This window comes from Alligator mississippiensis, chromosome 11 (genome assembly GCF_030867095.1).
Source record: "Alligator mississippiensis isolate rAllMis1 chromosome 11, rAllMis1, whole genome shotgun sequence".
NCBI lineage: Eukaryota > Metazoa > Chordata > Crocodylia > Alligatoridae > Alligator > Alligator mississippiensis.
Genome location: NC_081834.1, coordinates 3,125,046 through 3,147,057, shown reverse-complemented (window position 1 = coordinate 3,147,057; position 22,012 = coordinate 3,125,046). Strand labels below are relative to the sequence as shown.

The 22,012-nt window shown below is 54.0% G+C and overlaps 1 protein-coding gene across 1 annotated transcript; it reads left to right on the top strand.

The window, feature by feature from the left end:
- The first annotated feature begins 458 nt into the window (after window positions 1–458).
- On the top strand, window positions 459–20,893 carry NOX5 (NADPH oxidase 5). Its single transcript, XM_019477373.2, has 17 exons — window positions 459–587; window positions 1,765–1,915; window positions 2,898–3,108; window positions 4,974–5,208; window positions 5,658–5,811; window positions 5,982–6,157; window positions 6,683–6,865; window positions 7,632–7,764; window positions 8,536–8,678; window positions 9,560–9,718; window positions 11,611–11,655; window positions 12,557–12,681; window positions 13,193–13,277; window positions 13,691–13,790; window positions 14,731–14,897; window positions 16,729–17,341; window positions 20,556–20,893. Exons 1-16 carry the CDS (start codon window positions 468–470, stop codon window positions 16,858–16,860), a joined length of 2,319 nt encoding a protein of 772 aa, XP_019332918.1. The 5' UTR covers window positions 459–467; the 3' UTR covers window positions 16,861–17,341; window positions 20,556–20,893.
- Window positions 20,894–22,012: the final 1,119 nt, after the last annotated feature.

Genomic DNA, 22,012 nt, shown 5'->3' with positions numbered 1-22,012 from the left:
ATGAGTCTGGGTGCTGTCACTACATGAACAAATCTGTTTTAGTCTGCGCCGTGGCACCCGTCTGCTGCCAAGATGTTTCTCTGAATTATAGTCAGGACAATTATGTGAGTCAAGCAGGGGCAGATGCCCCAATGCGGGGTGCAGCAGACTGCCAGGAGGCTCTGGTCTATCTGGAAGTTATCCCAAATGTAGGGCTCATGAGAAGGAAAGCAAATGCACCCTCTATTCTCCCAGGGCCAAGTGCACAAGCTGAGAGCTATGGGAGTTCACAGTCCACGAAAGAGCAATGCAAATCTGGGCTGGGGCGATGCCCCAAACAGCACAAGGGGCTGAGTACTGATTCCCACCGCGTGATCAAACCAAATCGGTTCCCATCCTGCTGAAGGGTTTTCGCATCAGCACAACTCCCGCAGCCTCGACAGTGACGGGCCTTTCCCCTGTGTGCCCTTCGCAGGTTCCCTGCCACCATGAGCGCCGATGATGACGCTGAGTGGCTGCAGTGGATGACCAAGCAGTTTGAGAGCATCGCTGGCGAGGACAAAGAAATCGACCTGGAAGAGTTCAAGACGGCGCTTAAAGTGAAGGAGGCACGTTTCCTCTTGGGGGTGGGAAACCAGCGGCGCTTCTGTGTTCCTGGGGAGGGAACAGGGACTGAGCCTGCAAATCAATGCAGGTAGAGTGGGACTGGCCTGCAGCCCATTACCCCGGCTCCGTTACAGAAGGAGAAGCTAAAAAATTAAAAGAGCAGGAGCTAAGGACACAGGGTTAGAAAGAAACCTCGGAGGATGATCATAATATTTACTGTACATCATTAGCATCTGTTGGAAACAGGTGAAGGAATAGGATGTCTCCACATTGCAGCCACCACAGCACCACATCCCTCATGTACCACACACGTCCAGTTTAAGCCAGCTAGCTCAGGGGCCAGTCGTAGTCCAGCCACAGCAGTACAGAGTTCAATGCTAGTTGCAAAACCCATCTGAGAAGTAGGACATGTTAGCTCGGATGAGCACGGTGCTCGTGACGTGCGGCTGCTACAAGCATGCAGGGTAACTCTGCTAGCGCAGCACGACTGCTGCTGCAACCCTCGGCTGTGCTCAGTATCCACCCTACACTCTCCTCGGTTGTGAGGTAGCCGATCGCCGTGGTATTCAGCTCCTGTTGAGGAAAGATTTGTCTAAGACTTTGAAAGAGTCGGTTGTGGACCCATGATGCGCTTACCCCAGAGTAGCTGGACTTTACTCTGGGGGAAAGCATGGAGTTGGGCACATGACATTCACACAGTGCTATGCAGCGTTAGTCATTTTGTAAATTGAGTGGCACCCAATTTCAAAAATGAATTTATATATTACTTATATATTTGATCTCAGCACTATTCGTGCCCGGAGGAATTGGACTTGCTGATCTTTCGAGGTCCCTTCTAGCCCTTAATTTCTGTGATTCTACGAGTCCACTCGGGAGCAAATTTATCTCTTGCAAAGTGGGGAGTAACTACACTGGTGTAAGTTATGCTAGTGACCTGGTTACATGTCTGCTCCCTAGTTCAAGGTCAGTCGAGAGAGGTAGTTTGCTCAATGCTACCTACTGGCCAGATGCTACATTTGCACCTATGGCATTTGCACCAGTGGTGCATCTACTACTTGATAGGGAATACATTTACTACAGAATAAAATCTGTAATAATGATTCCAGATGTCCATGCTCTTAATTCATAGTTTGGAAGGCCCCTCAACTGGTTTTGAAAATATGTTTCCTCTTTCTCTAGTCTTTCTTTGCAGAGAGATTTTTTGCCCTGTTTGACTCAGACGAGAGTGGAACCATCAGTTTAGATGAGCTACTGAAAGCCTTGAACCTGCTCATACATGGAAATGAGACAGACAAGCTGAGATTCCTCTTCCAAGTTTACGATGTGGACGGTGAGACCCTGAAAAATGCGTGTGTGAATTTGCACGTGTATAAAATAATCTCATTTTTTCCTCAGATTTTAGTGCGAATGATTATCCACCCCAAAAATTCCTCCTGGAAAGTAGGCTGTTTTCTATTTTCATCTTCAAATATGTCACTGGTGTAACCAGAAGTTGGAAGTGAGAGAGGAACAGTGGGAAAAACCCTGCTCATCCCTTGTACATTCTCCCTTTCAGGATCTGCTCTCTGCCGCGGTGTGACACAGGAGACTGGGCAGGACGGACCTAGGGTCTGACCCAGTCAATAGTAGTTTACAAAATGAAAGATCCGTGTTTGTGACAAGCGGTGTTTACGGTGACTGTTTCGATCAGAAACACCAGGGCAGAGTTGCAGCCAGGGACCTGACTTCCTTCTCCCTACCTGAAATTTGCAGAGGGGGTTAGTTTTGAGGATCAAAATGACCCATTTGGTCAAGTACTGCAGTTCCAACGTGCGCGAGTCTTCGTGTGAAATGCTGTCTGTATTTCTCCGTTAGGAAAGGTGGAAATAGGTATAGACACTTCCCGGTTATTCCAGAACTGAGACTCAAGTGGAATTCGCCATGATGTTTTGCTTCTGGCGGAGGATGTCTGTGTACACCTTGAGACAGCAAACCCTGTCGATTGAAGCTTGGCACTCGCATCCCCCATGCAGTTGCTTCCTGTCGGTCCCTTGCAGGGGCATCAGAATTAGACCAATCTCAGACAAATATGCTGGCTAGTCTATTAGCAGCCATACAGCATTAGCCCCAGCAGAGTGGCTTCCTTATGAAAGTCCTGGGTGAAGGGAAGGAGGCCTATTTCTGCACCCAAGGCAAGAGCTAGGCCTAAAAGCCCCTGGGCCTTCCATAAGCTGGTTCACCAGCAAGGACACTTCTGTCGGCCATCTCAGTAGCACAGGATAAGCACATTGTTGCTGCGGTTGGGGCTAGGTGCAAGTTCTCCTTCCTCATAGGTAGCGGCTCCATCGACCCAGATGAGTTGCACACGGTCCTGAAGTCCTGCCTGCGGGAGAGCGCCATCTCCTTGCCAGAGGAGAAGCTGGATGACCTGACACTGGCACTTTTCGAATCGGCCGACAAGGACCACAGCGGCTCCATCACCTTCGAGGAGCTCAAGGAGGAGCTGGAACGTTTCCCGGAGGTGATGGAGAACCTGACCATAAGGTAGCAGCTTTGATGGGGGGCGGTCCAGGGGGTGCATGGTGCAGTCGCGCCTCCCTTTGATTGCTGCTCCACGCCGAGTTTAAAACGACCTGTCTGGCAGTGGCAGTGGCATTTCTATTTAGACAGCAGGGAAAGGGTCAATTGAATTCATGGCCCATTATCATCTCCCTGATTCATTCTAAACCCTTCATTCCACAGGTGTTAACGACCCTCTGCTTTTTAATGGTCTCGATGTTCCACTAATCATGCTAGCTTTTCTTCTGCAGTTCTGCTGTCTGTTGGCTGCTCCTGGTAACATAGCTCTTATTTCACGGCCTTGCAGATTTTTTTTCAACTCATTCCAATGAAGCAATTTGTTCTTGCTTCTATTTTAAACCTAGGTACCTAGCATGTTAATAATGTTTCTTGTTCCTTTTTATCTGGAGAATAGAGCGTGTTGTGTTATATGGGATGATGCATCTTACCACCTGCACTCCCCTTTTCAAAATCCTAGATCCTCCCGTGGGGGTCCTGATTCTAATCATTCTCTCTCGTTAGCACTTTGCCCTTCCCCCTGTTTGTGAGTATTATGCATGTCTGCAGCCAATCAGTCACGGGCAGGAGTCTTTAATTTTCTCCCCTTGAGGCTGCGTGTGCTCCTTTCACCACCGGGCTGGACCCTGTTCAGTCGAGGCATCAGGGATCCCTCCCAAAGCAGGGCCTTTGCATTTGAAAACTCATGGACTCTCAGGATGCCACATCCCCAGCGCGCTCCCAGTGCTGCTTTCCAGCCGCATGCGCTTCCTGCGCCTGAGCCTGCTGCTCCCATCTCTCGCCCAGTTACGAATCACCGCAATTCCTGGCATAGGTCTACAGCAGCTCAGTGCACATGGGGCTGATCCCGTGCAGATCGGCAAGCCGGGCAAAGATTGGGGTGTTGCAAAAGGAAAGGCCCCATCTCCTAAGGCAGCAGTTCCCGACCTCAGGTCGTGACCCAAATGAGGGCCGTGGGGGCAATGCCAGTGGCACCGCATACAAAGGACGAGCCGTACTGCGTGCCGGGAACTCCCCCACCCCTGGGCCACGGGCCACTGCCACCGCACTCTGCTCCCAGCAGTGGGTCACAGCAAATAAAAGGTTGGGAACCTCTGTCCTACGGGGCTGGGACTCTCCTGAGGGGACCTGAGCTTGTCCTCCACCCCTCCTGCTTAAATCGGGTCCATGGCTTCACCACACACATATCCTGGAAGGCTCCTCATAGCCTGTGAGCAGCAGACAGAGGCTCCCAGGGAGGAAACTGTGGACGTGGAAGTGAGCAAACTTGGCTGTGGTGGTCCAGCCCCAGCTCTCCTCATAGTCCGTACAATGAAGGGGCCACATAGCGCTGTGGGTAACACATCAGCCTCATGGCTGCTTCCCCCCATTGATGGAGAGTCCCCCAATCTCCCCGCCATGGCAAGAGCCCACAGGCTGGGCACTTCCTGCCCTCCAGGAAGCTGGGACGTGGAGGTGGCAGGTGCCGTGTGTGTCCCCAAGCCCCCTGCCAGGGCCAGGCCAGGGCATTGCAACAGCTACACTCCTCCCCATCGTGCCATCAACCATCTGGTGGGAGACCAAGAGATGCCGCAGCCTCTGAGCGGAGACTCGCAGGCTGCATTCACTCCAGAGGGAAGTGGCATAAATCTCGAGGGCGTCCTAGGAGCAGTGCCATGAGGCCGCATGCTCTGACCGCCCCCCGGCCACAGGCTTGCAAGGGAAGGCCAGCACCTCCTTCGCGCGGTGAGGCTGGGGACCAGCTGGGTCAGCGGTATCATGTAGCCTGGTAGAACACGGGCGGTGCCAGCCGCCGGCTGCATCCCCAGCCCCGCTCCTCTCCTCCCCGACAGCGCTGCCAACTGGCTCAAGCCCCCCGCGCACAAGAAACCGAGCCGCCGGCCGCGCTACCTCACCCCGGCGTACTGGCACAACAACCGGAGCAAGCTCCTCTTCCTGGGCACCTACGTGGGCACCAACATCCTCCTCTTCGTCCTCGCCGCGCTCCGGCACGCGGGTGCCGGGGGCTGGGTGCAGGTGGCTCGGGGGTGCGGGCAGTGCCTCAACTTCAACTGCACCTTCATTGGCGTGAGTCCTGCGTCTCTCCCGAGCTGGGCCGTCCTGCCGGCGGGGGGAAGAGCCCCTGGGTGCCAGAGGTCCAGGGTGGGGTGGGGGAGTTTTCTCACAGCCACGGTGCTGAGGATGGGAATCCCTGAGCCCCACGGTGGCTGCTGGTGCCTCCATGCATCCACCCCGTGGCCAGGCCGGTGCTCTGGAAAGAGCCACACATCCTCTCCCTTGCTAAGGAGGCCGCAGCTGAGCAGACAGCCTTGCCCATGAGAGGAGGCTTTGACCCACAGGCCCCCATCACGCTGTCCACGTGCCCGGCTTGTGGCTCCAAGCAGCATAGCTCTCCCACGCCCACGGCAGCTCCATTTCCCTGGCTCTCAGTGGCCTGGTATGACACCCTCTTTTCACCGAAGAGGAAGGCAGGGAGCGTCCGCGGAAGGGAGCTCAGCCTGTCCTCTGCCCCCCAGGTGCTCATGCTGCGGCGGTGCCTCACCTGGCTGCGAGCCACCTGGGTGGCCAAAGTGCTGCCGCTGGACCAGAACGTTGTCTTCCACCAGCTCGTGGGGTACGTGGTGGCCGCGCTCGCCACCGTCCACACCGGCGCCCACGTGGGCAACTTCGGTGAGTGCCGGGCTTCGGCCCTTCCGTGGGTTTTAACGCCTCTCCACTATAAATACAGCTCAGAGAGGAGGCACGCCTCCCACGGAGGGGCTGGTGCCCTGGTTTGAGCTTGCCTGTGGATGACACCAGTAGCTAATCCCGTTGGCGTGGGCTGTTTTCCCTGTGCTCAGCCAGGCTGGCTCAGACCCAGGCTTGCTATTCCCTCTGGGAGTACCTGTTCACCACGCGCCCCGGCATCGGCTGGGTGGGCGGGAGCGCCTCCATCACGGGGATCATCCTGCAGCTCCTCATCGCCCTGATGCTCCTGTGCTCCAGCACCTTCGTCCGCAGGAGCGGCCATTTCGAGGTACCTGGATTTCCGCTGCTCTCGCTTCCAGGTGGTGCCACCACCTTCCCCCCATGCTGAGGCTTGTGCCCGAGGGACCTGCTTCTCCCTGGGTTTTATAACAGCCATGCTGGGGCAGTTATTGGGGACCTGGGGGGCAGAAACTGGGGCTTTGCAAAGCAAGAAATCCAGAGGGACTAAAGGAAGCTCCGCTGTCTGTGACACCTGCTTCAATCCCAGCTGGCCCCACTGACATAAATAGCCCTTTCGTGGTCTGGGCATATATTTGAAGTCCAAGGCAGCAGGGTGCCCTGATTTCTCCTGGGATTTTAACTGCAGGGTGGTGTTGTTTGCTCATTTGCTATTGGGGTGGTTTGTTTGGGGGGATAGAGAAGAAGAGGCTCAGCCCATGCCTGTAAACAGCCAGGAAAAGAATAGCTGAGCTGGGCTGCATCTTGCCGCTCTTCTGCTCGTTAGTCTTGGCTGTTGTTCGTCACTAACAGCCAGTCAGTATCTGCACTAAGCAGCTGCTGTTTCGCCCTGCAGGTCTTCTACTGGACTCATCTCTCCTACATCCCGCTCTGGGCTTTGCTGATTCTCCACGGCCCGCATTTCTGGAAGTGGTTTGTCGTGCCGGGGTGCCTCTTCGTGACGGAGAAGATCGTTGGCCTCGCTGTGTCGCGCATCGGGGGGCTGTCCATCGTGGAAATCAACCTCCTGCCATCCAAGGTGTGTCCCCAGCGTGACCCGGGAAGGCTAGGAAGGGAAACACCCCTTAAAACCATCCCACCATTGAGCAGGTGGGACTGGAAAGAAAGGCGTGGGAATTTCTGGGTGCTATTTCCACCTGTTCCTGACTTGCTATGCAGACGTTGGATGAGATGTGCCGGACAGCAGATTGGAAGGCAAAGGAGACCTAAGTCGTGATGAGCACTGCTTGTGACGTTGTCGACTCTGATCCCCTGGGCTGTCCCTGGAGGGGGTGACAGCCAGGGCCAGAGGCACTTGGGTTTCTTCCCATGTTGTGCCTACTCTGGGCCCCGCTTAGATGCACTCTACACATGCATGCCAGCCCATGTATGTTATCTCAAGCATGTGAACACATGCATGTGAACATCTCCTTGCCCTGCTAATTCCAGGGGGGCACACATCTGATAGGTCTTTTGCTTTGAACAGCCCTTCCTCATTAGCATCTTCATCACACTGATGCTGTAGAGAAGGTGGTTGAGATGGGGTGGGGACTTTGCAGCGGTTAACTCTCCAAAAGTCCCAGCACTGAGCCATGCACCTGTTCTGCATCCGGGTGTAGCTCCCTCTGCCGTCCTCACTGTGTGATAGCCACAGGTCAAACACTAGTCACTTCCTCGTGCTAACTAGCTAACCCAGGCAGAGGCCTATTCATGCCAAGCCCTTTAACAACCCTTTGGTCTGGTGCCTCCCCTGCTTCTCACCGTGGCAGGCTGCATTCACAGTTCTGCTCATGCTTTCAACCCAGGTGACTCATCTGGTGATTAAGAGACCACAGTCTTTCCACTACAAGCCCGGAGACTACGTCTACCTGAACATCCCAGCCATCGCCGCATACGAATGGCATCCTTTCACCATCAGCAGTGCTCCTGAACAGCAAGGTACTGCTGGAAACCCCCCTGAGCAGCCAAAACAGACACACACACTTGCACGGGGCAGTCAGATAACGTTCTCCATGGTGCCATGAGGTTTTGCAGCCTGTGAGCTAGGCTTGGCGGGGTGGTTTCAACATCCAAAACTCCCTTCATTCATCGCTGGTCTTGCAGCCTTCAGAGAGCCTCTGGATCTGGATGCAGAGGGGGTTTATAAACCACAGCACTCCTCATCGGCCCAGTGACTGGTTTCCCTGCCCTGTTCCATGTTCCCTCCCTCCCCAGTGTAGAAGCACACGTCCTAGCTGATCCGAGATGCCCACTGCCCGCTCCTGGCCTCTCCCACCTTTTTGGCTGCTCTGCCGGCCTTCTCCTTGGCACAGCTGGGGCTTCACTGCACAGAAAGGGAAGAGCTTCCCCAAAGCACTTACTGCTTTGCAACGATATAGCCCGGTGCCTTACAGCTGCCGGTTTACATGGGGGCAAAGGATTTCAGGGATGACATGTAAGCATCCCCCTTTGCTTCCTCCATTGCATTTGAAAGCTTGCATTTAGCTTCACATGCTGCACCCAGTTCTGTTCTCTCTGAGGCTTGGGGCAGAGTCCAGAGTCGCCCACCCCACCTCCAGATCTTCCCTGGAGTGACTTTGTTTTGTGGACCATAAACCTGCATTGAGGACCCATCCCTGCAGGATCTTGGGGCAAGCGTGTGCTTCCCGCAGTCCAAGCAGCAACACGAGGGCCATTATTTTTGCATAATGGTTGGCCTGCATTTGGCAGATACCATCTGGCTGCATATCCGGTCTCTGGGACAATGGACCAACAGGCTGTACGAGTACGTGAGGCAGCCCGAACCGCCCGGCCTGGCACCAAAACGCTTGACCCGCAGCCTCAGGAAGAAGAGGTGCCAGAAATGGATGCAGGTCTGTACCAGCTGGGCATGATCCTCAGGACGATTAAAATGCTAGTTGGGACTACCCTTAGCTGGGTTAGACCCTGGGTCCATCACGCCTGACATCCTGGTTCAGAGGGTGGGAGCTGAGCAGGCCACGTCCAGGGTTTTGCACCCACTTGCTCCTTTCCCAATGCAGACTCCAGCACTCAAGGGCCTTTAAAATGGGCGAGGGTGGCACTGGGTGGCAGTGATGGTACTCAGGAGAGAGCCGCGGCCTGTATGTCGAAGGCTGCTGGGGAAAGGAAGGGACATTTTGCTGCTACGTGGAAACTGGACACACATTGCTTGGGGCCTCAGAAGCTGCTGCATTTTCCCAGGCTGATGTTCTCACATCGGGCATATAGAGGGCTCTGCTGGCTAGTGAATACGCAGCCGTGAGCAGTATCGAATGCTCCCCGGCAGGTACTCAGAGCCTCCTGTCAACCTGGAGCTGCATCTCCCAGGAGAGACCCTGCTCTTCCCTGCTTCTTTGATGCTGCCCCGCTGACAGCCGGAGTGTCTCTGCCACGTCCGGCTGGGCACGGAGACCCGGACACCGCTCCTCTTCCGGGGGTGGTCTGGGGACCTGGCTCAAGCTTTGCTTGCTGTGCATCCTCCCAGGGGTACAGCCCCTTCCCAGCTGCTGTCAGACGTGTGCCCCTAAGAAAGCAGAAAGCTCTGGGTCCCGGTGGTTGTCCAACATGATACAGACTGCGAAAAGTGAACTAAACCCCAGGTCCCAGCCCTTAGCAGACTAGCTGCCAGACCTGACACCAAAGCAGAGCAGCTATGGCCGGATCCTAGATCAGAGCATGCCCAGTCCATCGGGGACGTGTCTAATGGCAAGACTGTCTTTCCCCCTGGCTTTAGGATCTTCTGTTCGGGTCCTCGGGTTCAGCTGGCATGGTGGCCACCATGAAGGACGAAGCGATCGAGTTGACGTCTTACAAACCCACCAAACCTGCCTGCGGATCTGCAGACCTCACCTGTGCCCAAAAGTCGGAAGAAGAGATCCTTCATCCCAGAGATGTAAGGGCTCTTCATCGGTTGTCAAGACAACCCACCATATCTGATCTGTATCCATCGCTACCGGGGCCACACGGCTCGGAGCATGGGCTGGGTGGATGCTGGAGAGGTGGAGAGCTTGTCACGCGTTCCCCAGCTGGAGCAAGTGTAGGGCTTTTCCAAACAAACCGTGTTTTGGGAGACAGTGGAGCTCTTCCTTGCAACGAGCATTGGTTTCAATGTTCATTTTTATGGGGAAAAACCCCAACACAAGCCCCAACTGGGTTTTAGGTGTTGACCAAGAGCAGAAGCCCTTGTTTCAGAAAGAGGTGCTGCAATGCTCCTGGGAGCTGTAGTCTGAGGCCCTCCTAACCCAGTTCTCCATGGAGGGCCTGGCTTTACCAATTACCATGATGCCTCGTGGCACCCTGCGTTGGCCGAGCAAGAGGGGAAACTGGGGTGCCTTCTGGGTGACGTGGTCTGAAGGGTAGTTAAGGTTCTTCTAACCCAGTAAACATGTCCGTGCTTAATGTGAAGCCCGTGATTTAGGGTTGCCAGCCCTCTCAGACTGGCCGGGAGTCTACCAGAATCGGCATCCCTCTCCCGGTGACTATTGAAACCAATCCGGGAGATTGTAATAGGATATTTTAAGATTTAAAAAAAATCTCCTGGAATAGCTTTAGTCAGAGTTGGCAACCCTATCGTGACTATCCCCCTGGATTTCAGTGGGATTATTCACGTGCTTCAATGAAGCAAACCTAGCGTTGTTTTCTGGGTCAAGACCTCCATGATGACTCCATACCACTCGTCGTTCTCCTTTTGTCCTCTGCAGAGGAAAATACTAGTGCTCATGCACTAGTACACGTGCTCGTGCATGTGCTCGTGCACTTCCCGCGTTGGCTGCCGGTTTGCACCAGGCGGTAAGCGTCACGTAAGGAGACGAGGTACCGGGGTTTCGTGATGAATTCCTTCTTATGAATGTTGGAAGAGATTCCACGAGGAAGCTAAAATGTGGCATAATACAGTCATCACGAGCAGGGCGTTTAGAGAGACAAAGAATAAATATAAAGACCTTTTTAAATCAGCAAAGGCTCGCTCACTCTCGCTCTCTCTCTTTTCAGGGGAAAAAAATAAAGCTAAAATTAGATGTAAATCATACTAATGCTAGGAAGTTTGAGAGCCACGTTTAGTGGCTTTTATCATCTGATATGAAAAGCTCTCAGGATATTGATTCTGTCACAGCTGACGGGGTAGTCATTACAGATAAAGAATTTATATGCACCGTTTTAATGAGTTTCTCTCCCTCTTGCAGTTAAACTATTATCCGCTCTTGCCATGTGCCGAGATTTCCCCCGCCCCCTTGCCGTTGTCAGTGGGATCGACATTTTTGTAAATCTGTTCTGCCCTCCCCCGGCCCCTCACTAACAATGCCTTTGTGGGAATTCAGATAATTACTTTTTTTTTTAAATCCATATTTGATTGGATTACAATCTGGCTAATTTGCCCAGACATCTACTTGTCCCCGGAGCAGATGTTTATATCTTTGAAAGTCCCCCCCACGAGCTAATGGCCTGGACCATTTCTTTTCAACGCGGGTCACGTTTTGGTAGCCTGGGATGCACGTGGGATGCTACCCCTCTCTGCAGAGCCATCGTACGCACGCCTGGTTTGAAACCGAGCGGTGGGCTCCTTGCTAGAAGAAGATGATGTGTGACTTAGTCTTGGGGCATTTGTCACAGCAAAAGGGGCAGGAGCCATATCACCAGGATGGATGTCCCTGCCCTGCTCAAGCCAACTGGAAATAAGTAGCTGGGTGTTACCAGAGCATCAGAAGCAAAGCACCTTGAATACTAGAGCTGGAAAGGGGTTAAGAACATTTTGGTTGATGGGTTTTTGATTTTTTTTTTGCATAATAGGTCCCTGCCAAGTCGGGGGGAAACCACCAGTTCTGCAACATTAAGGTAAGACTCTCCTTTGCATCGCTGGTTCAAGCCCTCACCCACCTCCAGCGCTGTGCAAACAGGCCCCGGAGTGCAGGCAACTCCATTGAAGACTTGGGACATCGTTTCCCCACTGCGAGCTCCTTCTTCAGGGCCCAGACTCATGCATCAAAGCCCTCCAGCTCCAGGGAGAAAGCTATATTTTATGTATGCCACAGTCACAGCAGAGTAGCGTGGAAATGCTCAAAAGGGCTAATTAGCCCTTTTGGTTAATGAATGCCCATGGTGTGGGGAAGCTCAGGGCAGGCTAATTCACACTGTTGCCTAGGTGGGCCTTGCTGCTTGTGCTGAGTGCTGTGAGACTGCTGCAGGGGCAGGGCAAGCGGCTGTACAGATCTCCTGGGCATGTCTACACTACGGACCGTTGCTCTCTGACCCAAGTGAGGTCCCCTACAGCGTTCCTACACTATGCACAATAGGAGTTTAGGGGGCAACAGGGTCCCCTAAATGAGGCATATTCCAGGGCTGGCACGTTCTCCTGTCCCCATTCCTGTAGCAAGGACCAAGCATGGCAGAGCCTGGCCAGAAAACCAGCCAGGCCTGCAGATCTCTGTCCAGAGAGCTCCGAGGTTGCTAACGATGGGTGCTGAACTGAAGATCTGATCTTGGGCTCTTTGATAAATCTGGACCTGACAGTCACAGTTACATTGAACACAGAAGAGATGCAATTGCAAGGCTTCAGCGTCTTGCAAGCGTGATCCTCAGTTGTGAACAATGGGTTTTTGGGGGTGTGCAAAGGGCAAGGGCAAGACCCCTTTGATCCATCCATGTGCCTGGTGTTGCCCCCTCCAGCACAGGCACAGAAACGATCTCCGTGACTCTGGGGCAAATTCACACGGTCAAGTATGGCCTTTCCCCCCAGTGCTATGTTGACGGCCCCTATGGTACCCCCACGCGGCGGATCTTCACTTCAGAGCACGCTGTGCTGATCGGCGCTGGGATCGGCATCACCCCCTTCGCCTCCATTCTGCAGAGCATCATGTACAGGTCAGTGGTGCATGGCTTTCCATAGGCTGCCTGGGTGCAATTTTTCCACCCCAGATGAAAGCCCTTGGAGTCGATTCAAGGTGCCAGGAACATCTTGTGTGTAATGGCCACTCTTCTCTATCTTCCCGCGTGTGAGGTCGGAAGGCTCTAACCCCATTTTACAAATGGGAAACTGAGGCCATAGCACAATCTCATTCCACCTGGCTTGAGACAGATGCCTTCATGGATCTTCTTTAGAGGGAGCTGCAAAGACATTCCCCAAGCCACATTTATCCGCCCAAACCTCGCGGAAGCTTTAGTCCAAGCTAAGAGGTATTCCCAGCAGGTGGACGGGGATGTTTTCCAGACCTGATTATTGAAAAAGGGTGAGGTTCTTTGTACGGGTTTTTTGCAACTCTGGAGTTGTGGAGTCCTAGAGTTTAGGAGACGCCAGCTTCCCAGATGAGAAGGGTGCCGTCGCGCTGGCGTTGGAAGGCTCCTTGCCGACACGGAGGGTGTTGCGTTGTCCTAGGTATCGCATGCAGAAGCAGAACTGTCCCAACTGCAGCTACTCGTGGTGCGAGACCCTCAAGGATGACGACATGAAGCTCAGGAAGGTGAGGTCACGGTCCTTCTAGGCCGTGCTTGCGGGGTCGGGCTTCAGGGCCATGAAATATTTGGACCTAGGACTTGTCCTTAAATTAGGTCTCTTCCTGACTTGCTGCCCATGTGCCTTTGTGCAGCCCTTATAGGACTGTGGCTGCAGCCAGTTTGGCTGCTATATTTTAAGCAATAACATAACTGAGGGGACAAGTGGGGCATTGGCTTAGAGGGGATAGCAGAGTTGCCCTTGCCCCCAGGAGTCTTGGCCATGGCAGGACTATCTTCATGCCCCCACCTGCTCTCCAGCGCTCATCTTCCACCCCTTTCGGGGCAATGGATGCTGCAAGGAGCAACGATGCCCTCGCGGTATATCTCTCCCTGCCACTGTGCCGCTAGCGCGTCCCCAAGAACTGGTGGCACTTTGCAGGTCGACTTCATCTGGATAAACCGGGACCAGAAATATTTTGAGTGGTTCGTCAGCCTGCTGACGAGGCTGGAGATGGACCAGGCTGACGAGGAGCCTGAAGGTAAGCGGCAGGCCGGGTCAGAGAATCCTGCTGGCTGCGGTTGCTGCATAGCACCAGCCTTAACCATCACAAATGCCCCCTGATGCCCCACTGGAGAGTCTGTGCTGCCCAGGGAGCAGGGTGTGGGGCAGGGAGAGGCAGCCAGGGGCACGTGTGGGCCACGGCCTTTGTGCCCAGTCCTGGCTCCATTAAAGGCTGCTGTCGGGCCAGTGGAAAGGGTCATGGCTTGAAGGTTCGGAGCACAGCCCGTGGTCCCTTGGCTGCTGCCACCAAGCCTGTTCCCCTGCTCCTGGCAGGTGTCCTATGTCGGATGGGGGTGGCTGTTTGGAAGAAATCTGGGGGCTAAAATTGTCTGGAGAGGAGAGGTTGGTCTGGAGAAGACTGCATAGGTGATTTGATAACAGTCTTCATCAAATCCCTGCAGGGTGATTATGGAAAGGATGGAGATGGCTCTCGAAGGCTAGGCTAGGAGCAATGGCTTTAAGCTGCAGCAGGGGAAACTGAGGTTGGAGATGCGAAGGAATGAGGGTGGAGAGGCTGTGGGATCTCCATCCTTGGAAATGCTCGAGAGCAGGTTGGACAGACCCTTGGCTGGGATGGTTAGCCAGGGTCGATCCTGCCTTGAGCAGGGCATGGACTAGCTATGACCTCTTGAGGGTCCTGCCAGCAAATAGGATCCTGTCTGCTGCACCACCATGTGCTATCGGGGTGGGTGCTGCTCTTTTGGTGACCAGCTCCTGTCCTGTTCTCTCAGCACCGGGAGCCCCGACTGCTGGTGACATGTAGTTTTGGCTGCCCTCCCGGCGAAGGCATCTTTCCATGCAGAGACAGTAGGGTTGGGCGGTCCTCTGGGGTGGAGGCCTCGTGGGTTAGTCATTCTGTCCTCACAAGCCAAGGTCCAGACACTCAGCTGTCGCTCTGATTTCCCTCACGTGCCTAGGCCGCTTCCTAGAGATGCACATGTACATGACGTCCGCCCTGGGCAAGAACGACATGAAGGCCATCGGCCTGCAGATGGCTTTAGACCTCCTGGCGAAGAAAGAAAAGAAGGACTCCATCACGGGACTGAGGACCAGAACCCAGCCAGGCCGCCCCAACTGGAGCAAGGTAACGGGGCAGGAAGCCAACTCAACCATACTCTTCGCTGTCTGGAGCAATACTTGCTGGACAGGCTGAGCCCCAGGTCACGGTGGCACAGGAGACAAAGCCAGAGCAGCCAGCAAGGAGCTGCACGGGGAGAATCGAGCACACAAGCCTGGTGTCTGTCTCCTTACCTAAGAGGTTCCCACAGTAGCAGATGGGAGGTTTGCTCAATAGAAAGCAGGGTAGAGTTGCACTTACAGACTAGAGAGACATTGTTTGCTGTGTTAGTCTGAAGTCAAGTAGAAGCCAGGGTAGATCTGCACTGTAGAGACTAACCCAAGTAGATCATCCATCCATCCATCCATCCATCCATCCATCCATCCATCCATCCACACTGTATAGACTAACCCAAATAGATTATCTATCTATCTATCTATCTATCTATCTATCTATCTATCTATCTATCTATCTATCTATCTATCTATCTATCTATCTATCTATCTATCTATCTATCTATCTATCTATCTATCTATCTATCTATCTATCTATCTATCTATCTATCTATCCCATATAGAGTAACCCAAGTAAATCATCCATCCATCCATCCATCCATCCATCCATCCATCCATCCATCCATCCACATTGTATAGACTAACCCTAAAAGATTATCTATCTATCTATCTATCTATCTATCTATCTATCTATCTATCTATCTATCTATCTATCTATCTATCTATCTATCTATCTATCTATCTATACCATATAGAGTAACCCAAGTAAATCATGCATCCATGCATCCATGCATCCATCCATCCATCCATCCATCCATCCATCCATCCATCCATCCATCCATCCATCCATCCATCCATCCACATTGTATAGACTAACCCTAAAAGATTATCTATCTATCTATCTATCTATCTATCTATCTATCTATCTATCTATCTATCTATCTATCTATCTATCTATGTACACCATATAGACTAACCGAAGTAGATCATCCATCCAGCCATCCATCCAGCCATCCAGCCATCCATCCACACTGTATAGACTAACCCAAATAGATTATCTATTTACACCATATAGACTAACCCAAGTAGATTATCTGGCTATCTATCTAGATTGTCTCTCTCTCTATCCATCTGTCCATCCATCCACACAGCAAGATCTTTTGTGGGCTCTAGCTCACTGCATCAGATGCTGTGACAGGACATGCACAGAACAGTGTATAAGGGGAGAGAAATCTGAATACATAAGAGAAGGGAGCAGGGTTGGGGGGGAAGAGGGAGAAGAGAGGAGCAGGGCAGTGCTAGAAGAGACAAACAAGCAAACAATAAACCCATAGGAGAAAAGGGATCATGAAAGCTAACCCAGATAGTGCAATAAGACTCTGCAGTCCCTGTTTAAACCACTCTTAACCAGTTCAGTCTACAGGTGATTTCCTGTTCCCATTCAAATTGGTGTTTAAAAGTTTGCTGTCTGAGCACAGCCACCCTGAGGTCAGCGACGCGTGACCAGGGAGGTTGAAGTGTCTGCCCCAGGCTTGTGTGTCTTTCCAGCATCAGAGCGGCAGTCATTCCTCCCGTCATGCAGAGACTGCCCCGTCTGCGCAGCGCAGGCAGCAGAGGGGTGCTGGGAGCAGGTGATGGCGTGTCTGACTTGCAGGGAGTTGCAAGCGAAGGAGCCTCGGGTGCTCCAGTCCATGCAATGCTGCACTGATCGGCACCCCATGGCTTTGCTTCATGCTGGAAGAGACCGAGAGAACCGACGGTTCATTAAGGATGTCTGCACTGGCTGTAAAATCTGACCTCGAGCTCTGCTTTTCCCTCCCTTCTCTGCCCTTCCTCTCTGGCAGGTCTTTCAGAAGATTGCAGAGGAGAACAAAGGGAAAGTCCAAGTCTTCTTCTGCGGGTCTCCTGCTCTGGCGAAGGTCGTCAAAGCTCATTGCGAGCAGTTCAGCTTCCGATTTTTCAAAGAAAACTTCTAACCCTCTCTGGTGTGGTAGGTGATGTGCTATGTCTGTGTTTGCTGCCTGTCTGGATCGTGCCTGCCTTCCTCTCACCTCAAGCAATGGGAACAGTTTTATGTCTGCACAGAGAGTGGTTTCCAAGTCCTTTGCCAATAAAGAGCACTTGTGCTATGCTGAACCTGATGTCTGGCCAGACCTGCTCAATCCCACTGTCATCAAAGATAGTCACACGGGCATCTCTTGTGTGCTATGAAGGCTCCATGGATAAGGGTGAGCTCCCTGCTTGGGGTAAGATCAGGGAAGGTGGAGGCAGCACTTCCAACTGGTCCCAATTAGAGGAACTTCCTGCCCTTGAGAAGCTGCAGAAATAGGTGGGAGAATGGGACACTGACGTTGTCACACCGGATCAACTCCCCATGCTGAGATGTCTTGCCCCAGGCAGCATGCAGGACCTTAGAGAAACCACAAGCAGCACAGCTACGGTATCACCTGTCCCCAGGTAAATTCCTTCCTGACCCCAGTTGGTTAGAGCGGTTCCCTGATGCATGGGTGTTTGTGGCTCTGCCATGCTTAGCACCTGTGGGTTAAACTAGGCTGCTGGGTTTGGCTCCTGGCACTGCGGTTTGTGACGTCAAAACACCTGCTGGCACACAAGGGTTTATGGAGTGACCTGGGACCAACGAGGAACGTGGCAGCTTGCACGGGAAATAGGTGCAGGACACAAAGCTGGTCCTGACCTTGGGGATGCTCCGATCCAGGATTTGATGTGGCCCAGAACAAAATCCAGATCCTTCCTGGGGTTTGGACTTTGAATGTCTCCAAAGTCCAGATGTCTCTGGGCCGGGGTGGTTGGTCTCTGCTAAATACCATCATCCAGTAGATATTGCAGAGAGTCGCATCAACTGCCCTTGCTGTCTGTAGTGTAGACAGGTGGCCGCTGGGAGTCTGATGCACCGTCTGGGCCTGGTGGCGAGATCAGTTTGCAGGGAGGCAGCTCTAACATATGTGAACGGCACAGCTCCTTCCCACCCAGTGAGCACCTAGCATCACCTGGACATGCCTCTTGCTGCACAGAGTAGGACATGGACCAGTGGCTTGAAGTTGCAGCAAAGTGGGTTTTTGGGTTGGATCTCAGGAAACACTTCTTCACTGTCAGAGCAGAGAGGCCGTGGGATAGACACCAGAGAAGGGGTGGACTCTCCATCCCTGGAGGTGTTTGGGGAGAGGGTGGACAGCCACTGGTGGGGGATGATCTAGGCTCAGCGATGTCTGTGCTCTACCATAGGGATTTCTCAGGCTTCTGGGCTTTGCTGGTTGCCCCCTCCCCACTTCCTGCTACATGGGTCAGGGGGGTTTGAGGGTTCCTCAGAGGCTCTGGGTGTTGGCTGGGGATGGGGACTGGGCTGTGTCAATGCTAAAGCCAGAGGGTCCTGTCGAGAGGGTCTTGCCCCCGCACTCAGGGTCAGACCGGTCACTGTATTTGGGGTCAGGAAGGAATTTTACCCTGTGGTCAGATTGCTACGGACTGGGAGGGGTGAGGGGGGTTTGCCTTCCTCTGCAGCGGGGGCATGGCCTCTATCCAGGATATCTTGAGCATATATTAACAACCTTTTATAGGAGCAGGACGTTGGCTGCCACGGCCCCAGGGCAGGTTTGGGTGTGATGTCTTGTGTGGTGTCAGGGCGGATGGAGGTTTTGCTCAGAGGTCGGACAACAGGTTTGTCTGGGCTGGTTTGCCCAGGGCTGATCCTGCCTCAGGCACGGGTGGGGCTAGATGTGATCCCTGCAGCTCCCTCCCAGCCCCTCTTCTCTAGGATTTCTAGGACTGGCTGGTTGCAGGGGCTGCCTCTCAAGGGTCAGTTCAGCACTGTTTGGCGTGAATAACCCTGCTCCTCCATGTCGAACTTGCACCAAAACATGAATTCGAGGGTCTTGCACTCGGCTGCTTCAGACCCTCGCAGCCCAAAGCCTGGCCAGGCCTCAACTTAGCGCTTGTGAGCTCCTGGAGGCACTTGCCCATGGCTTTGATGTGGTGGGTCCTGTTAGGCATCCCTGCCAGGTGCACGTTACCACCCTGAGCACAGTGAGGGGATCTCCGCTGGATCCTCCAGGTGCCGGAGAGCTGTGCTAGAGGCACTGGCCCGGCAGAGACGAGGCAGAGAGCCTGTCTTGGTTTCTCAGGCTGGAGGAAACATCCCTTAAACTCCAGTCCTGACCATGGTGGACCTGCTTGTGTTCCTAATGCACCTGGGCAGGCAGCGTGATCAGTGCTTCCCCCCAGCATCTCACTTCCTCTTAGGTGGGGTCTTACTTGACCTGGGGGGCACATGGGCAGCTGAAGGCAGGAGAAATGCAGGACGCAGGAGCACGAGGAGACTGAGGTAGCCGCTGGCAGAGGGGATAACACCGACCAGGTTCCTGCTAGGAGCCATTGGGGTTTCCAGCTCTCTGTCAGCACGGCACGGGGCTGCTTTGCTTCGGGTCTGCTCCGTGCACTCCGCTTCGTGCACGGCACGTTGCATGCAGACACGGGCGGGCTTTGGCAGCGGGGGTGCGTCTGGTTGTGTCGCTGCAGTTTTTGGAAAGTGAGCGATACCAAAACTGAGGTTCCCCCACGGGTGTCACAGGGGAAGCAGGGCACACGCTGGGTTCCCAGCTCAAGACTGGCTTTCTCTAAGACCAGATCACCTCCCGTAATGTGGGCAGGGGGTTTGGCTGGGGAAGCTGCCCCTGATTCTGCTAAGAGCTAGACTCCATCCGGACCCCAGCGCCGTGACGTGCCAGCCCAGTCCAGGTCTGGCTGCGGCCAACGGGGCCAGCTCTGCGTTCGCTCGAGGTGGCTGGGGAATTATTCTCCCTTCCCAGAAAAGTATCAGCACAACTTTCTGGATGAAAATTTTCCATGGATGTTTTCTGTGGTTTTTACTGCAAACCTAAAACAAGAAACCCAATGACCAAACCCCCCAGTAACAAGAGGTATGACTTTCTGGTTACAGTTAACTAGTCCAGAGCCTGGTCCACTTCTTAGGTGCATAACTGGACTTAGATGTCCAAGTGCAATTCTAGCCCACCTTGTTCAAATCCCTGGAAAACAGCTAGTGCAAGCGGTGGGGGGGGGTCCTCCTGCTCCGGGATGCTTTTTGTGCCCCAGTCTCAGGGGGAGATGAGGCCGTGTTAGAGGTGGATGCACTGGCAGATTTTCAGGGACTTGAGCAGGGTGGAATAGAGTTGCACTTTGGGTGTGCAAAATCCACTCCGACATCGAATAGGTGCACAGGCGTCTGGCTCAGCGTGAGCAACGCGACTGGGGTGACTCCCACGCTTGAAGTTGGGCCAACACGTGTGTGTCACACTGCTGCTGCTGCTTGCCGTGTGCGTCTCCAGGTCTCTGTCATGGGCCCTCAAAGCTGGAGTTACACTCGGGGTGCAACTGATCCTCCGCAGGGAAGGGGAAAGCCGAGGGAGAGGGGATGTTCCCCAGCACGTGCCTCTGAGAAGCATCTGATTCGGAGCATCTGACAATGTCAGCTGTGGCCTGTGAACTGCCACGCACGGGGTCCAGCTTGCCCAGGTGCCTCGCAGACAGCGGAGGCTGGAAGCAGAGTGAGCTGAGTCTGACCATTAAAGATATTTTTTGCAAAAACCCAGTTGGTTTCACCTCTACCACGAGGTCTGCTTCCTGAGTCTGACCAGTGCTCCTCTCTCCCTTGCAGCCTCCAGCAGTGAAGGTCCAGGAAGCTGTGAAGCAGAGGCCGTGCTCCTCGCTCCTGTGCTCCCTAGCTACAGATGCCCCTTTCCTCCAAGCACCTGTCCGGTCCCTCGGTGAATCTGGCTGTCGCTGCATCTTCACCCACGAAGGGCAGGAAGGTATCTTTTACCTGCCCTCGAGGGTGGAAAAAATGCAAAGAAACCCAGCAGCTCCAAGCCTGGTCAGGCAGGGGATCTCCTGTGCTGCTGAGCCAGTGCCGCCCTGACCCCTCTCTGCAAAGCAGGCCACGTCCACGTCGCTGAATCGTTTGGCCACAAGAGTGCACTGCAGCCTTTGCAAACACGGCTCCTCGGGCCGCGGGCGGGGAGGGAGGGACCGACCGAGGGAAAGGCAGCCATCCGCACCCATGTGTTGCATGCACCCAGGCCCAGTGCACTGGGGCCTGCAAGCCGTTTCCCTTGGGACTAGCAGCCAGGCCCAGTGCTGCAGGAGCCAGTTTGTGGAGAGCGGCTGGTGCAGCCCCGTGCACCTTGTTGGCTCCTCGCAGCTCTGGGACAGGCCCTTCACACCGCAAGCCCCTCCATTGTGATCGTGAGGTTTTGGGCACCGACTTCTGAGTTTATGCAGGGCTGGATGCCCTGATCTCCACTGGATCCTCCTGGCTGGCCTGGTAGAGACAGCCCACCTTGACTTCTCGGGCATTTCCCGTGGACTGCGGGGGGGACATCCCTTCAGCTCCTCTCCTTCTGCCCACGAGTTCCTAATGCACTTGCATGGGAGATGGGTGCAGGGCGTGTGATCAGTGCGTCCCCCCAGCACCTCCCGGGGCTAGCCCTGGCGGGACACGTGAATCAGGGCTGTCCGCCCAGCGTCGATGCATTGAGCAGCCTGTAGCCCCAAGGGACCCCGGGGAGCCGTGGTTCAGATCCCCCGAGCCAGCTTTGCAGTGGGTCCAGGGCAGGTTGTGCCAGAGATGGAGGAGTCTCTCCACGCCGCTCTCCCGGGGATGTGCTGGTGCAGCTGCCTCTCCCAGCTATGGGGTGGGCAGACAGCTAGGAGCTTTGGGACCCCAAGGCTGGACAGCGGGATATCTCAGTGCCCTTGGTTTCTGTCTCAGCCCGCTCCCTCCATACAAGAACAGGTCCCTCTAGTAATGATAAATGCAATTAGGCCATGCCTTTAGTTAAGGGCAGGCAGGCGCCTTTTACTGTCCGGTGGATGTTCTCTTTATTATCCAGGGCTCCCCGGGGAGCAATTGCTGCTCTAAACAAACACTGGCATTAAGCTGCATTTCCTGGCAGATTTATGTGTTGCTTTATGAGCTGCCTGCGCAATATGCTGACGCTTCCATTTTAAAAAATAAGATTCATTCAGATGAGACATTTATTTTATGGGGAAACTGTCCAGCGGGGAAGCCAGCTGAGACACCGAAAACAGGACGCTGGAAAGGGCCGGGAGGGA

What these genes read in the sequence shown, in the direction of transcription:
- NOX5 (XM_019477373.2), top strand. Translation starts at nt 468, where the DNA reads ATGAGCGCCGATGATGACGCTGAGTGGCTGCAGTGGATGACCAAGCAG. An exon ending in CGGCGCTTAAAGTGAAGGAG is followed by an intron (nt 588 to 1,764) that starts GCACGTTTCCTC and finishes CTCTTTCTCTAG; the next exon opens with TCTTTCTTTGCAGAGAGATT. An exon ending in GGTGCCAGAAATGGATGCAG is followed by an intron (nt 8,679 to 9,559) that starts GTCTGTACCAGC and finishes CCCTGGCTTTAG; the next exon opens with GATCTTCTGTTCGGGTCCTC.